Here is an 18,794-nt window from a genome sequence, read left to right as displayed (position 1 = left end):
CAAATCACAATGTGGATCAATGATCCGCTGTGGCGACCCCTAACAGGAGCAGCTGAAAGAGAGAAGAAGAAGAAGATAAACATATATACATAAATTAATGTACATGTGTTTTATATATATATATATATATATATATATATATATATATATATATATATATATATATATATATATATATATATATATATATATATATATATTTGAATGTATATTTTTTTTAATGTATATTTTCTGGTTGAATGGTTTGCATAAGCAGGAACAACTATCTGGGTGGCAGACAGATGGCTGTTCTGTGTGGATTATGCGGTTTTACCATGTAAGACATAATCTGCAGCGATGCTCACCATAACTGTCAGGAGGTGCGTATATGTATGTATGTATGTATGTATGTATGTATGTATGTATGTATGTATGTATGTATGTATGTATGTATGTATGTGTGTATGTGTATATGTGTATATGTGTATATGTGTATATGTGTATATGTATGTGTATATGTATGTGTATATGTATGTGTATATGTATGTGTATGTGTATGTGTATATGTATGTGTATATGTATGTGTATATGTATGTGTATATGTATGTGTATATGTATGTGTATATGTATATGTATATGTATATGTATATGTATATGTATATATACATATATATATATATATATGTATATATACATATATGTATGTATGTATGTATGTACATATATATATATATATATATATGTATGTATAAATACACATACATACATATGTAAATTTTTAAATAGATTTATATGTATATATATATATATATATATATATATATATAGTTGCGAATTCGCACCCACCGGCGTGCGATCGGCCACGTAACTCGAATCGCGGCACGTCGCCCACCGGACGGACAATTCAGTCATGACCCTCTCGGAACAACGCCGGGAGCTAGTCACGGGTGGGTCTTTCGACCTCACCACAATCATGCCAATCGGCCACCCGCGTAGGATAGGGTTGTTCGCCAAACTCGACCGACCTAAGTACCTATGCGGATGGTTAATCGGGTGATCGTACCTCGCCGCAGGTCGACTTCGGACACGAACCGCTTAAGCGGTTCGTTCCGTACTGCAGAGATAATCGAGCGGAGTTATCGTCGACCTCGACGGTTCAAATTAGTTACCGGGAACTTACACCCACTACCAATCTCTTACGCGATGTAGGATGGAGAGTCAATAAAAAGAAAGGAGACGAAGCAATGCGGGAACAGTTCAACAAGCAAGCATTTTATTGCGCGACACACGGACACAAAGCAAGCACGTATATTCAGTCACAGCAATAATAATAAAAGGCACGTATTCAGCACAGAAAGAAACAGTAAAAAAGAGATACTACCAACTATGACCGACACACGGCAACACTTACGTAGTTCTACTTTACGGACGGCGCCACCACAAGCATTTACACAAAAAGCAAAGGAAAAAGAAAAGAAGTAGCGACTTCCCTTTTCGTGGCTGGTGAGTCCGTCTCCCACGACCGTCAGCGTGGTCACACCTGGCCCCGACCTCTCTTGCGGCCGTCGAACCCTCTCCGGCACTCCTCGTCCGGACGCGCAGGTCCACCTCACAACCGGCACTGCCGTGTCTTCCGTCCGTGCCTTCGTTGACAGGCCGCTCGCCAAGCCACGAGCGCAGGACCTCTTCCCCCGACAAGACAAGCAGCGCCAAGAAGAAGATGATGTCCAGGACAGAAGCTCAAACAACCCAAAGAACACAGAACTCTCGAAGACAACGAGACAGGAAGCCTCGAAAAACTTCTCTTCAAGGTCCGTGCTGTCCGCCTTTTGTAGCGCGGGGCTCCGCCCTTCCCTCCGCCCCGTTTTCGGCCCCGCCTCCCTTCGAGCTTCTTGGAGAAGCCTCTCGAAGGGGGGGGGCGTGCCCTCTCGCTCTCCCTCCACCCCGCCCCGTGCGGGGGCCGGGGGAGTCAGTGTTGGCTCAGGGCCAGGGAATTATTCCCCCAAAAAGAGGCCCCCACCTTTTCTCACCTTTGACCCCCGGTTCGGATCGCACTCCCACCACACCGAGCGAGGAGAATTTAGATGGGAGAAACAGGCGGGATAAACCCCCCGAGCATCGTTGGTGGTTTTTGTTCTCCCGCAGATAATCGTGACCGCACGGTGCTGATTGAATGACAAGTGGCGAAGATGTGGTAGCGTGGTTTTGGAAGGTGGCGTCGTTGTAGTGTGGTTGGCACTGTGGTGGGGATGGCGTGGTTGTTGAGATGCTGTCCGTTTGAAATAAAAGATAGAACAGAAAAATGGCTAACTCAAAGCATCGCAGCCCGGATGGATCACATAAATTCCCTCTATACAACGGGTGTGGGCGAACTACACATGGACTTATCGAGATATCTCACCTGAGGACTTTTATGGTGTAATGTGAATTTCCACAACCGTAACACTATGTATATATATATATATATATATATATATATATATATATATATATATATATATATATATATATATATATATATATATATATATATATATATATACACACACAAGTGCGTGCCCGTACGTTCATGGCCGTACGTGGAAAAAAAAAACTTTCAAACCGCGTGCCAGAAACAATAGCCACACAGGCTGTTCCTTTGCTCTCGCATGGCCGTACGTGCGTGGCCGTAAGTGTGTGGCCGTACGTGAAAAAAAAACTTTCAAACCGCGTGCCAGAAACAACCGCACAGGCCGTTCCTTCGCTCTCACGTGCTCATACGTGCATGCCCATACAGGCGTGGCCGTACGTGCAAAAAAAAAAAACTTTCAAACAGGCACACAGGCCGTTCCTTTGCTCTCGTAAACGACGACTGGATTGGGGCATTGTGTTTATCTATAAATGCACATAAGAAATCGAGAAATTATTAGAATACAGTAAGTCATCACTATCCGGAAGTCGTACGTTGTAACCCGTAATGAGGAACGCGCTCTCACTTGGCCATAACTTGGGAACCACTTGTTCAATTAATTTCAAACCTTGAAAAAGGCAAAGAAACAGAGATTGTTGGAATTATAGATAGAGAAGATAGATACTGTGGGTGCAAAACGCCAAGCAACGTGTCCTGTCATTGGTAACTGAGGATCTCTTTCCCAACGGCCATGCCTACGCAGCAACGTGCCCCATCATTGGTTTGGTAAATAAATGGCCATAACTTGGGAACCACTTGTCCGATTATTATCAAACCTTGAAAAGGCACATACTCAGGTCCCCAGCAATATACCTGGCAAGTTTCAATTAGATCGGACCAGTGGTTGTCGAGAAACAGCGGTCACAGACGCACGCATACACGCATACACACACACACACTGTTGGAATTATAGATGGATATATATATATATATATATATATATATATATATATATATATATATATATATATATATATATATATATATATATATATATATATATATATATATATATACATACTTTTAGATAGATTTATATGTACTAGTACATGCGTGCAAAAAAAAACCTTTCAAACAACCACACAGGTCGTTCCTTCGCTCTCGCGAGCCCGTACGTGCGTGGCTGTACGTGCATGCCCATACGTGTGTGGCTGTACGTGCATGGCCGTACATGCAAAAAAAAAAAAAACTTTCAAACCGCGTGCCAGAAACAGCAACCACACAGGCCATTCCTTCGCTCTCACGTGCCCGTACGTGCAAAAAAAAACAAAAAAAAAAAAACTTTCGAACAACCACACAGGCCGTTCATTCACTCTCATAAACGACAACTGGATTGGGGCATTGTGTTTATCTATAAATGCACATAAGAAATCGAGAAATTATTAGAATACAGTAAGTCATCACTATCCGGAAGTGGTGCATGCCCGTACGAAATGTTCACATCATTCCATGAATTATCGCTTGCATTGATACTTACACACACGGAGTTAATTAAAATCCAGTTTACCTTCCTGTCTTTGCTCGCCATGACATTCGCTGCCATTGACCATTGCCACTCTTACGCCACGATGAGGCGACAGGGTAGGACTTGTAGGAGACCTGAAAGTACAGTGTTATTAGGTATTCCATGTTCGAATGTTTTAGTTAAAAAAAAAAAAATAGTTTGCAAAGCATAGGCATACCACCAAATTGAGATGTATTTCGTTGGCAAGCATGTTGAGTAGAGCTGAATTTCTTAACACTTCCCAAGGCCAAACCATTTAACAATTGGAAACAAAAAAAAAATAGTGCTCTTTTTTTGATAAATTATTTTCGGAACAATTTTTCTTCAATAAATAAATAATAATAAAAATTGTCTCCATGTACATTGTACACACCTTTATCTCGTTAGCACCTCTTCATAAACAACATGGTTGAGGAAACGCTGTCGTAAACGACGACTGGATTGGGGCATTGTGTTTAAGAAAATCGAGAAAGAAATCGAGGAAGTACAGAAATCGAGAAAGAAAGAATACAGTAAGTCGATAAATCGAGAAAAAAATCGAGAAAGAATACAGTAAGTCGATAAATCGAGAAATAATCGAGAAAGAATACAGTAAGTCGTCACCATCCGGAAGTCCGGAAGTGAAGTCCTCACCGTCCGGAAGTTCGCATATCGCAGTTACGATTATTCGCAATTTAGTTTTAATGGCCAATTATTCAATTAGCGCCAACGTATTTTGCCTTTTCGCAAGGAAAAACACAAAGAGAAGAGAAGAGAAAAAAATTTACTTCCTGGTTCGGAGCACACCAGCTCACTCTGATGTTACCGAAATTTATGCACCGTCTAATATGAAAACGATCATAACTTGGGGCATAGTGTTTATCTATAAATGCGCATAAGAAATCGTGAAATTATTAGAATACACGAAGTCATCATTATCCGGAAGTCCGGACGTTGTAACCCGTAATGGGGAACGTGACTGAGCTTCCCTTCCCCATCGACCACGCCCACGCAGCAACGTGTCCTGTCATTGGTTGATAAATAAATGGCCATAACTTGGGAAGCACTTGTCCGATTATTATCAAACCTTGAAAAGGCACATCCTCAGGTCCCCAGCAATATACCTGGCAAGTTTCAATTAGATCAGACCAGTGGTTATCGAGAAACAGCGGACACACACACACACACACACACACACACACACACACACACACACACACACACACACACACACACACACACACACACACACGCACAGTGTGGAGGAACATGCAGATCCAAATAATGGGATTCCACATGTTCAAATATCCATGTCAACTTGATTTGATTTCAACCAACGTCCTTGCAATGCACGTACAAGTCGTCACGCAATATCCTTGTCCTGCTTGTCATGTCTGTGCAAGCTCCTCTATGAACCTGAGATCACTCAAAGAATAGATACTCAAATAGCCTTTCCATACCTTATTATCGTGCAGGTATACCCAATGTACGTGGACAAATCCTGAAACGAGTAGGCCATTTGTGCGAATATCTTGATCACATGTTGATGTTCACCATCTGAGATCTGCATTTTGAGAAGAGTACTTATCCATCCTCCAAGTTGCCAGAGCAGTTTCCAAAGCAAGGCAATTGCTCGGCAATTTACTTGCGACTTCCCAGCAGCAGCAGTCCAGGCAAGGAATTTGGGACAATCAGGGCACCTACACACAACGGCCTACTCATTTTGTAAGAATTCTGTCCCTGTATCATTAGAACCTTTCTACATCCTATGTACCCACAATGAGCTGCGGTCTCAGCAGAGTCATTATCTTCCTGTATCGTAATGAGCCTTTTACAGAATGGGAAATTAATGAAATACGAGCATATACATTTACTCCGCAGTGTTCGGATATACCATATAGCATCCCATTGCTATAAATTAATAACAAACACTCACATGCTTGGCATTGGACCCTTCTTATGGCTGTCGAGTTGAAGAGCGGCCTCTCGAACAGTCTGGAAAGAGACTGGTTATCTCCATGGCTGGCTGATGATGTCCTTGGCCTCGGAACCTGAACTGATCGATTAAACGGTTCTTCCCAGGGCTTTTTGCCGATGACAAACAGTCGATCATCCCTGAACAAAAATACACTAAATGTTGACATGTGTAAGATACTGCCTGTGCTACTGAACAAACTTTCCTATGACGTCACAATCGATGACAATCAAGTCATGGGACTTTTAAAATCCTTATCGAATCTAGGCGGAATTGTAGCAGTTTCAAGAAGAGCGGTGTGATCGTAAGAATAGTAAGACCACACGGGAAAAATAGATGCTGCGTATGCGTGATGTAAAGGTGTGATATATGCAAAAATTGAATGGAGATGCCGAAGAGAGAAAGAGAGGGAGTCACAAGGAAATCCCAGCAGGGAGGGGGATCGAGCGAGCCCGTGACATGAACAGGAGTGGTAAGTAACCCTTTCTTGTACACATCCAATTGTACCATCACTATCTGAATCCATTGCATGCTCAATGTGAGCATCTGTGAGTAGTATTCCTATTGTTTGTAATCAGCCAGTTCTCCGAAGTGGAGTGATTGCCATGGTTAGATAATTATCTCCTTCACTCATGATTTCAGTTTGCAGGGCTTTCAGGTGCATCTCATAATTGTTCCACTCTATGAAGCCACCATCAAACCGACAAACACCACCAATCATGAATAGTGGACAAAGTTCTGACTTGTCACGATGAAATGAATCAAGGTTTGATGCTCGAGCCAACTAGTTAATTGTCTGCAATGGTGCTTGGCAACTTGCTGAGGATGATCATGAGATGTCCTTAATTGGCGTACATAAATGAGACGTGATTGTTTTTTGGTTAGTCTACTTGCTTGTCCATAAACACATGCGTGGAACCCCTTTCTTGATATTGCCTTCTACTCCCTGCAAACTACAATGCCACTCAGTAGAACGCATGCCCTCCGTCAGGCTGAACAGTTGATGTTTTGTATCCCACTGATAGGCCGGATCTGGATCCAGAGCTGAAGCAAAATGTAACCATCTTGTTCTTGTCACCAAACCAACTCATCCAGCTAGTTTTCTCATAACTCATCCACAACTTTTCAAGATATCGTGCTATAAATCGTTTTTGGCTGTATCTCTCAATGGTGAAGAATCACTTAAAGAATTCTAGTGTTTGATCCACAAGTTTGAGACATCGTGCTTGCGGACAATCAAACAAACAAACAAGAAAAGGCAACATGCAGAGCAGGATACTTGCTAAATCCACCCACCCCCCCCCCCCCACAAAAAATGTTGCCATGGATACATCAAATTATCCATTTTATTAAGGTTAAAATGGATGATCTCAATCAAAGTTCAGGTCAATCAGATGAAAATTGATTATTTTTCAGATGAAAATGGATTTTAGAAAGTTGACCTCGAGTTGAACTTTGACTTTTGACCTCAACAATGGTTGCTTTCCCAATTCAGTGAGGCATTATGCAACTGCTGTTTATTTTTCAAGTTAATAGTTTGAAAATTGTTAATTTTACAAGTGTGACCTTTGACATTTTGACCTCAAAAATAGTTGGTTTCCCAATTCATTGATTGTTCAACTTTCAAGTCAATCGGATGAAAAATTACAATTTTAGAAATTTCACCTCAAGATAACCTTTGACCTCAAAATCAACAGGCTCCTCAGTTGTGGCTACCTCTTCAACTTGGTAAAGTTTCATGACGATTGGTTTGAATTGTGACCCGCACGCGACTGACAGAAAATCACTCGTACAGTGACTCATGGTGAAAAGGAATGGCACTCGGTGGAGCACGTACAGTCCTTTTGGAGAGACATCGTGAGAGTGTGAGACTTGTCAAGATTGAAAGACATGTTCCACGTGTTGGACCAGTTCGTGATTTTTATCCAGATCTGCAGTGAGCAAAGAAGCTGCTGTTTGCCAATCTGAGGGGTGACAGCTAGTACGGCAGAGGGTGGAGTCATCAGCAAAGAGATAAAGAGGATTTTCCGGAGTCGCAGAGGTCATTGATGAAAACGAGAAAAAAGCACAGGGCCCAGAACACTGCCTTGAGGAACTCCAGCCTGGACTGGAAGAGCTATATGATTTAATGCATTCGCTGCTCGACCTCACGCCCTGTCCCCCAGAGGACCTGCCTATCCATAGCATCTACCAGATCTGTGTCTATTTTCAGAGGTTTCACGACGTGCTCAACAGGGAATCAAAGGAAATCTGGAAGAAAAAAACCCGGATGTTTTTAAAAAAAAAGTTATAATGTTTGTGCGGAGTACGACTGCAATGTTTATTTCATGGGCGATTAAACTTTGCGATGTCTTCAGGATTGTTCTTCATTAACCTGAAACTACTTCATGGATAAAGTCATTATTTGAACAAATTCATTTTATTTCATTAACTGCTGCATGCACGGTGAAGACTGGCTTTAAAGTTATGGGGATCCTATATGAAATGCAGTGACAGCCTGGCCAACCATACCTTATCAACCATTTAATTGAAATGCTTGCGTGAGTGCTTAAAGAGCAGGTTGCCGGTCACCAAACATGTTCTGATAATTTATCAATATGATTATATGTGCATTAAATAGTTCGATGCAAACTATTGTGGTTGCCTAACTATTGGGAGAATTAATGAAATTTAACTCCGAAGTTGTTATTTCTCGAGGCTGTTGAAAAAAACAGCCGCGTGCCCATATATGGATGGTGACGTCACGTTCTCCAAAACAAAGCGGAAGCTCGCTCGCTCATTAAAGAAGTGTCCAGTTGAGCGGGCCGTTGTTTCACTTTTTTTGAGCTTGCAACTGTCTATATTATCCTTTTTTATTTTGAAGTATTGTAGAACAAAGTTATTTGGATATTTGTACATCATGCCTCGTACGTGTGTCGTCATGCTTTGCGAAAATGGCTGGAAAACGGGTAATCGCTCCCACCGATTCCCGAAGGAATCAAACATTCGCTGGCAGTGGATAAGATTTGTACAAACAAAACAGGCAAATTTTCCCTGCCTTTTAAACAATATCTTTGTGGAAAAATCGCTGCGGCCTAACATCTAGTCAAGGCGCCCTAGGCCCTGCACGCCATCGAACATAAACCTTATAAAATATCGGAATTTTACAAACTTCACAACTACCGAGTGTAAAGTATCCTAAGCGACTAAAAAAAAACGAAAACAGAATTTAAATTGACTTTAAAACGAACCCGCAACGTCGATTGAAGCAAAAATCTCAATTCACCACAGGAATTCACGGCATTATTTAAAATTATTTTGTCAAAGTCATAAAACCGTAATATTTAGCCATCCACGAAGAATCTTTACATAATCCGACAGCTTAACAAGTCAGGCACGTGATGATAACCTTTATTGGGATGAAAAATGATTTTTAAACCTCATCTTTGTGGAAAAAGTGCCACGGCCTAGATCTAGCCAAGGCGCCCGCGGCCATACGCGCCAGGCGCCCTCAACTTGAAACATTCATAACTCGAAGAATAAAAGCTCAAATTGCACCAAACTTACCTTATTCTTGCGAGCTCACATTCCCTGTTAGTGGGTGAACAATCCAACGCTTGGCGAAGTCTGCTTCGCAATGATAGGAAGAGCCGACATCGAAGGATCAAAAAGCGACGTCGCTATTGACGCTTGGCCACCACAAGCCAGTTATCCCTGTGGTAACTTTTCTGACACCTCTTGCTTAAAACCCAAAAAGACAAAAGGATCGCGAGGTCACGCTTTCACGGTCTGTATTCGTACTGAAAATCAAGATCAAGCGAGCTTTCGCCCTTCTGCTCCACGGGAGGTTTCCGTCCTCCCTGAGCTGGCAGTCAGTCCTGCCACTTGTACACGAAATAGGCCGTTTTCTTGCACTTGCAAGTGGCTCAAATTTATATGGCTCAGGGCCAGAAACTCCATAGTATAAATGCCCATCATCCTCCGACTCGTCCTCGGCAATATCGGAATGAAAACACTCAATTACATCGCCGCTGAAATCACTCTCTGATTCGCATCTCACCATTGTTTACACGCTGTTTCCGAATGTTTATGAAGTTTTCAGAGAACGTGACGTCATAGCATCTTCGGTAACTTCCGGACTGTTTTTCGATCACTGACAAAAGTTTTGACTTAAAAGTTAATTTTAGCATATTTTGAGTTTCAAATGTAAGAAAAAAATTGCCCAACGATTATTAATGTGCTTACAACCTTCGAATCACGCGAAGTCATCAGCGACCCAAAACCTGCTCTTTAAGCCACTTGCAAATGCCTCACAGTTGATCGCGGAATTGGGCTACGTCTTTCTGAGCGAATCATTCACTCATTGCGGAGACTTTTGCCCACCACGTCATTCAGAGCAAGTGGTTTGTGCTTCACCACCCTGAGTGAGTGGTTCATACTCCGTCACCCTGAGTGAGTGGTTCATGCTCAGTCACACTGAGCGAGTGGTTTATGCTCCATCACACTGAGCGAGTGGTTTGTGCTCTGCCACCCTGAGCGAGTGGTTCGTGCTCTGCCACCCTGAGGGAGTGGTTCATGCTCCGCCACCCTGAGCGAGCGGTTCGTGCTCCACCACCCTGAGTGAGCGGTTCGTGCTCCACCACCCTGAGCGAGTGGATCGTGCTCCACCACCATGATTGAGTGGACCGTGCTCCATCACCCTGAGCGAGTTGATTTGACATAACACCCGATTTCTGAGCCGTTTGTCTTTGTCTCTCCCCCTCCTTCTCTCCCTCTCCCCTTCCTTCTCTCCCTCTCCCCTTCCTTCTCTCCCCCTCCTTCTCTCCCTCTCCCCCTTCTTCTCTCCCTCTCCCCCTTCTTCTCTCCCTCTCCCCCTTCTTCTCTTCCTCTCCCCCTTCCTCTCCCCTCTCTGGACATATCCGAACGGTTGTTATGTTTGGGCGGTGTTTGTCTCTGGACGTGTCCAGGTAGGGTTCGTCTCCGGACATGTCCGAGCAGGATTTGTCTCTGGACGTGTTTGGGCCGTGCTTATGTCTGGACGGGAGTTTGTCTATGGATGTGTCCAAGCAGTGTTTGGCTCCAGACGCTTCCGGTTGGTGTTTATGTCCGGCCGGGTGTTTGTCTACAGGCATGTTCGAGCGGTGTTTGTCTCTGGACGCATCCAGGCGGTGTTTGTCTCCAGACAGCTTGGCTCCGGACACGTCCAGGTGGTATTTATGCCTGGAGGGAATTTGTCTCCGGACTTGTCCAGACAGGAGTTTGTTTCTGGACCATGTTTATGGTATGACCGGTAGAAAATGGATTTCAGACATGATTTTGTTTCCATCTTCACTGTTATTCTATGCAGAATCATTTTGATGAGACAGTATGAATCGTAATTAATGCTCAACCGCACGTTTGCCTTCCCTTCCCACACCTCTCTCCTTTCCTCTCCACCTCTTCCCTCTCCCTGTTATCTCTCCACCACCCCTCTTCCCCCCTCTTTTTCTCCCTCCCCCCCTTTAGTATTACCATCAGCGAAGCGACAGGTAGTACGTGTTAATACTAAATAAATACGGGCTCATACAAAAGTGGTAGCCTGTAGAAATACTGTTCAACCAAATACAATGCCGATAGAAAGTCTACACCCTTTTCAAAATTTTCACCTTTTGTTGTCTTGTAACCTGGAATTATATTGCATTAAATCAGACTATTTCCACCTTTATTTACATTTATGTCTGGTGTTGGCTTAATGGTTAGGGTGATGGACTTGGGATCCTTGGATCCTAAGTTCAAAGCCACCCGGCTGTTGAATTAATACCAGGTGGGGTTGACTCTGCTGTCATCCTTCTGAGGTCGGCAAAATGAGTGCGAGCTTGCTGGTATACTGTGTCGGAGTGGCAACCCATCCATGATTGTTCCCAATAGCCAAGGAGACTGCTTAGGCAGCACCAACACTCTGGACAGAGTTTGGTCCCAATGGATGGATGGATTTACACATCGTAACCCACAACTTCCAAGTGAAAAACAAATTCGACAAATTTAACAAAATTAATTAAAAATACAAAACTAGAATATCTTGGTTGGATAAGTGTCCACCACCCTGATAATAGCAATTGTAAATTATCTCAGGTGGAACCAATCACCTTCAAAAATCACACACCAAGTTAATTGGCCTCCACCTGTGTTAAATTGTAGTGATTCTGATTATTTCAGAATAAAATCAGCTGTTCCTGAAGGCTTTCTCTGCTGGGTCGTGCATTTCACAGCAGGCTCAACCTTGAGTACCAAGGAGCTTTCAAAATACCTCCATGAAAAAGTTGTGGAAAGGCACAGATCAGAGGATGGGCATAAAAATATTTCAAAGGCCTTGAATATCCCTTGGAGCATAGTCAACACAATCAGTAAGAAGTGGAAGGCATATGGTACCACCAAGGTGGGTTGACTCAGCCTGTCCCTTACAAGGTCGACAAAATGAGTACTGTACCAGCTTAATAGGGTAATAAGCCATTGGAGTATCATGCGTTGGAGTGGTGACCCGTCCAGAAGTGTACTCGTTCACCAAACGAGACTGCCTCGGTAACCGTATGTGCCTCACGGGGTTAAAGGAATGGTTTATTATTAAATGGTCGAATTGTTCTGGAATTAGTGTACCTTTTGTATCTTGCTTTGGGTTGGTTAATCAGGAGATGTCTTTTTGCACCGAGATCACTCTGATTATTAAATGAGGGACATTTTGTGGATTGGTAAGCTGCGGTTGGTATCCTGGTGGGTTCGAGTTTGGTAGGGGTCGATAAAATGGTATGTTTTAGTGAAAATAAAAAAATTAAAAAAAAACATTAAATGTAATCCCCAAGAGCACAGTTAGGGTTAGGGTCAAAGTTAGGGTTAGGCCGAACCGTTAGTCGATTAGGAGGAGGTTGCTCGAGTTCACAGTCCGTACTTTTTACTCAAATTGGAAACACCTGCTGTGGGAGCATCCTGGGAGGGGTGAAGAGTGGGGGAGATGGGGTATACATTTTGTGCTGCGGTTTATAATCCCTCCTGTCTGCAGCAGGGGACAGTGAATCACTTGCACTGTGGCACACGTACAGGAGAAAATTGTAAGTCGTCCACTTTTTTTTTTGTGCTCATGACCTGACCCTGGGTACGACCAACCCGAATGGGAAATTTGGTGGAGATCGGCCCAGCCCTGTTCCTTTCTGTGATTTTCAGCACACACACACACACGATTCCTCATTGTTTTTCTTTGGTCATTTATGATTCTGGAACACACACACAATTCCTTGTTGTATTTCTTTGGTCATTTATGATTCTGGAAAATCTTCTTTTCTACCCCCGTTAATCCATCCCAAAACCACCTCCTTCAAATTCCCTGCTTTCCTTCCTGAAAGTCTCTGTAATGTCCATCTTGTATTCTCCATGTTCCCCATATCTACTAATGTCTGTTCCCCACTTTGTCTTCTGTCCCCCCCCCCCCCCCGTTATGCGGTGTGTTCGCTCTCATAAGAGCCTCGACATTGTGTCCAAAACTTTGCTATTTTAACACCGTGTAACATGATCAGAAATCCCTCGATTACACACTTTCCACAGCACTTTATATTTGGATGTGTCCTGCAGACATTTACACATGATTTTCAAAGGGTGACTGAGTGTTTACTTATATCGATTTTATTTATTTACTTTGGTGAGGGAGATCCCAGAGAAGTTAGTCGGGTGAGGGAAGAGCAAGTCGGGTGAGGGAGAAGAACCGAGTGTTGAGGGTGAAAATGAGAACAAGGGGGGAGGAGAACGGTGAAAGAGGTGTGTGTGTGTGTGTACGCGCACAGGATGGGGACAGCAGGCTGGAGTAGTAGGTCCAGCAGGTCAGCACTGCTGATTGATGACCTGAAGGTCCCAAATAATTATCCAAGATGGTTCTGGCTCTGTCAGGCAAGCAGCGATGTTCAGCTAGGTAGTTTGAATGTGGGATCAATGGGTGGGGGGGGGGGAAAGAGAAGGGTCGAAGTGGTGCAGATGATGCAGAGGAGTTTGGAAGTGTTGTGTGTGCAGGAGACCATATGAAAAGGGGACAGTGCGAGGAGGTTGGTAGGAGGATACAAGCTGTTGCATGTGGGTGGGGACGGAAGGAGTAATGGCGTGGAAATAATTAGTGAAGAAGCGGAAGGTTTGGAAGAGTGGAAGAAGTACGGAGAAGCGTTTAGGGGAATTGCAGAAGTTTTATGTGGAAGTCAAGAAAGGATGCATCGACGAGAGATAGAAACCCGGAATGGTGGACAGAGGAGGTGGCAAAGTCATTTGGTGAAAAGGAGGTTTGGAAGAGAATGGAGAAGATCAATGAGGAGGAGGCAGCCAGATGCTGGGTTGCTGTACCTGTATGGGCAGAAAAAGAAAGCAGCAAAGGGAACCGTGGATAAGACGAGGAATATGGAAGAGGTGTACAACAAGTTGGACAGGGATGAGGATGCTAAGGACATTAAGTGGGGGGGGGGGAGAGTGATGAAGGATGGTGGTGGGAGGCGAGTGACAGAGGGGCGCACGGTATTGAAGGTGTGGGAAGGATATTTCAAAGAGATGTTGAACTGAGAAGGAAGCAAGTGAGCTGGAGCTGCCGTGTTATGTAGAGGGGAGAGTGGAGTTGGTGGAGATCACAGAGGAGGAAGTATGGACGGCATTGAAAAGAATGAAGAAGGTAAGAGCACCAGGCATTGATGAGGTGTGTACAAAGATGAAGATGATGACAGACAGAAAGATGTCACGAAAATAGAAAGGGAAGGTTCTGATGTCATGTGTATTGCTGGCCTCCCTTTACGGCCTGGAGACGGTGGCACTGACACAGAGACAACAACAAAGGCCTCAGGTTTGTGAGAACAACTGGGTCAGGAGGATTGTGGGAATGAAGAGGGTGGATAAAAGGTGGATGGATGAACCGAGGGAAGAGATTGGTGTGCAGATGAGCTTGACGGGGAGATTGGTGAAATGCCGGCTGAGTTGGGCTGGACACTTTGTGCGAATGGGGGAAGAGGAAATGGAAAAGAGAGCGGATAGATTGAGGGAGCAAGGTAGGAGGAAAGGAGTTAGACCGCGGTTGAGATGGGAGGATTGTGTGAGGACGGATATCCGTAAGGTGGGGTGGTTGGAGAGTGGAGAGAGTTGGCTGAGGAGAGAGAGAGAGGTGGAGGAGTATCGTGTTCAAGGCAGAAGCTTGGTGCCATCGGACGTCACCCCTGATGAAGGGGAGGGGAGGAGAACAACAACATTTTAAATATTGAGGTCGGTGACCTCAAACCAATGCCGATTTACATTTGTCTGTACCTTGCATTATCAAATGCACATTTAAATGGGGGGAAAAAACCTATTTTATGAGTCCTGGTGTTGGTGAGTTCCACAGACTTAATATTGTGCTCAAAATGATAAAGATCTTCTTCGTTTGTCCGCAGCACAAGGCTGCAGGGTGGTGGTATTGGCTGAGGGCATGGCATGCCCTCTGCTCGTTATGGCAGGAAATTTTAATTTGTTCAGAATGCCGGCAATGGATTGCCAACTGTTTGCGAAGGACACCGAGGGATCTTCAACGTCCACCAACTAACGCTAGCAGACAGGACTCCCATGTAACGTCCATCCGGGGGACGGCACACACATTGATAAATCACCCTGCCTGTGAAACAGCGGAGAGAGCAGATTCTATCTGGGTCGGGATTCGAACCCAGGCTGGACAGCTTAGAGGTGAGTGTGCACACCTTTAGGCCATCCTGTAAGCCCATTGACACCATACATTTATCAAGATGGCCCCGAGAGTTCAATAACCTCTGAACATCTCACTATGGGTACGTTCAACTCGCGGCACTGTGCCGTTACATGTTCACGCCATTATGATATCCTCGTTAGTGATCCTTCGCATGTTCATGGGGTGATTTATATTGAGAAATAGCTCATTAACACGAGGATTACGAGGTTTACTTTAACTGAAGTTATCTGATTAATCCAACATTAAGGATACATTTTCTCTAGCATGCAATTTTGAAACTACAGAACCCATGAATAAAAGTCAGGGCTATGAATCACCCAGGATAAAAGTCGATTTCCCTCAAAGGGACACCAATTTTACTGATTAGTTATCTCGTTCCACTAAGTCGTGTCCAACTTCAACTGACAATCGTGATCACGTTTCTCCAAACATCCCTATCCGACACAAGTGCCCAAAGTTCGAGCATAGCCAGCTTGGTTACAACCTTCACCCCATCAATCAGGCACATTTTACTGAAATATATATATATATATATATATATATATATATATATATATATATATATATATATATATAATAAAAACTGTCAAGATATTGCAAAAAACATTTACATCTTTGTGCCTTATTAAAACCCAAGGTCAACACAGGTAGACTAATGGGACGGAGCTAAGGGTGTGGTGCCACCGTCTCCATCTTCCACGCATTCGCAGGCTCGCAAGAGAGGAAAAAGGATCACCTGGGACAAGTGGATAGGTTTTCCTAAGGCATTCGAAGACTCGAACCACTCATGCAAAGTGAAATCAATGACCCAACGATGTTGGTGCTGGAGCGGTCTGTGGTGTTAATCTGACCACACAAGTGACATCATGGAGGTCAATGATGCCAGGAAGCAATTGTTCACACAGAAGTTGAACCTGGAGAACATACCACCAACATAGACAGCACTGAAGCAGCATATCAAACGGGCCAGCTATCAAGTCAACTGCTGGAACCAGGCCTCAACTCCCAACCTCGAGCTTCCAAGCCCGTTAGACTTGGGCTGGAGGAAGGACACAACAGGACGGCGATCACCGTGGATCACCCTTCCAGAAGCATCACTGTCGTGTTACGAACTCATTCGCTGTAGATGTAAGAAGGGATGCACTGAGCGAGGAAAATGTGTCAAGACCGTCCTCAAGTGCACGGCCCTCTTCCCCTGTTTTGGAGGATGCCCGCACTAACAGAGTATGCACAGCATAAATCAGACCTCCCAGTTATTCAGATATCTGTGTGACGTATAATGGACACGTCGACACCAACCTTCGAATTAACTGGTATATTTGTGGCATTCTTAACTTAACCACTTCGCAATCGGACAGCACATTTGAGTCCTGATTGAAAGGTCAGTGACCTCAAGGTCAACAGAGGTCAAACCTCCATTGTTTTCACATTAGAATAATGTTGCAGGGCACAGAAATTTAAAAACTCGCATAAAACTAACTTCGGGACTTGTGGTCATGTGACTTCGGCACATGGTGCCAAAATAGCAAATCCCGCTTGCCCCCCCCCCGCCCCCCCCCCGGTGAAGCTGATGAAACGAGGTTTTGCTTTCAGCATTCCACAAACTTCTGACAATGCTGAAGCACAAATGTCAGAACTTTGTGGGACACGCTGTACTTTGTGTCCCAAAGCACAAGTGTAAATGAGCTTGCCGTTCAAGTGCCATGCAGGGTGGTAATTGGTACTGGCTGGAAGTCACCGTTAAATATGACAAACACCAAAACACCACTTTTGGTGTTACCACATCATTTGAAAGACTAGTGTGGGCCCGTAGGTGCGGGGCCGTAGGTGTGTGCAGCTTCGTTCCTTCGCTCTCGTAAACAACGACTGGATTGGGACATTGCTTCAATTAGATCGACCCAACCGTATCATAAATGGCCGTAACTTGGGACATAACAACACCTGGGAAACATACTCAGGTTCCCAGCGTCAATTGTGACGTCATATCAAACGAAGAAGAATTGTGACGCCCCCTATCTCTCGCCCCCCCTCCCCCTCTTGAATTGTGACGCCCTCTCACCCCCCCCCCGCAATCGTACAAAAAAATAAAAAATAAAAAATAAATAAAGACATTAATTGTGATGTCATTCGTGACGTCATAGCACCGTGTATTGTCATTGGTCGACAGATAAATGGCCGTAACTTGGGAACCGCTCGTCCGATAAATATCAAACCATGAAAAGGCACATCCGCGGGTCCCCGGCAATATTCCTGGCAAGTTTCAACCAGATCGGACAGGCGGTCGCAGACAGATTGCTGGAATTATAGATAGACTCGTACGTGCCCGTAAAAAAAAAGTAATAAAAAAAAAAATTAATTAATATTCAAACCACGAGCAACAAACAACAACCACACAGGCCGTTTCTTCGCTCTCGCGTGCCCGCACGTGCATGGCCCGGAAATTGGCATATTATTCACAGTTACGATTAATTATTCACAATTTCGTTTTAATACCCAATTATTGCCAAAGTATTTTACCTTTTCACAATGTCGTGGCAAGGAAAAACAAAAAGAGAAGAGAAGATAGAGAAAAAAAAAAAATTACTTCCTGGTTCGGAGCACACCAGCTCACTCTAATGTTACCGAAATTTATGCACCGTCTAATATGAAAACGATCATAACTTGGGGCATTGTGTTTATCTATAAATGCGCATAAGAAAGAGAAATTATTAGAATAAACGAAGTCATCACTCTCCGGAAGCCCGTACGTTGTAACCCGTAATGGCGAATGCGGCTGAACTTCCCTTCCCCATCGGCCACGCCCACGCAACAACGAGTCTTGTCATTGGTTTGGTAAATAAATGGCCATAACTTGGGAAGCACTTGTCCGATTAATATCAAACCTTGAAAAGGCACATCCTCAGGTCCCCAGCAATATAACTGGCAAGTTTCAATGAGATCGGACCAGAGGTTGTTAAGAAACAGCGGTCACACACACACACTGCTGGAGTTATAGATAGATGCAGAGCAAGTGTTATATTAATAATTATTATAATAATATACCATTCCTTTCGTGCCATAAGGCACAATGGGCTGCCGAGGAAGTTTCACTAGCAAGGAGTACAGTCCTGGACGGGTCGCCACTCCGACGCAGATTACCCCGAATGGTTATCACCCAAGTACACTGGTACTCATTTTACCGACCCCGGAAGGATGACAGGCT

General features: G+C 44.0%; 1 protein-coding gene across 1 annotated transcript in view; it reads right to left on the bottom strand.

Moving 5' to 3' along the window:
* The window catches only part of LOC147020805 (small conductance calcium-activated potassium channel protein 2-like), a 224,173-nt gene extending 219,117 nt beyond the window's left edge, over window positions 1–5,056 (bottom strand). The window contains exon 1 of the mRNA XM_085896434.1: window positions 3,936–5,056. Within this exon, the coding sequence (XP_085752560.1) occupies window positions 3,936–3,971 (36 nt within the window). The 5' untranslated portion in view covers window positions 3,972–5,056. The remainder of the gene's footprint in view (window positions 1–3,935) is intronic.
* Between the last annotated feature and the right edge of the window lie 13,738 nt (window positions 5,057–18,794).

Source organism: Eptatretus burgeri, chromosome 9 (genome assembly GCF_056783735.1).
Source record: "Eptatretus burgeri isolate ZD-2024b chromosome 9, Ebu_testis_v1, whole genome shotgun sequence".
Classification (NCBI taxonomy): domain Eukaryota; kingdom Metazoa; phylum Chordata; class Myxini; order Myxiniformes; family Myxinidae; genus Eptatretus; species Eptatretus burgeri.
This window is presented reverse-complemented; position numbering and strand designations above follow the sequence as displayed.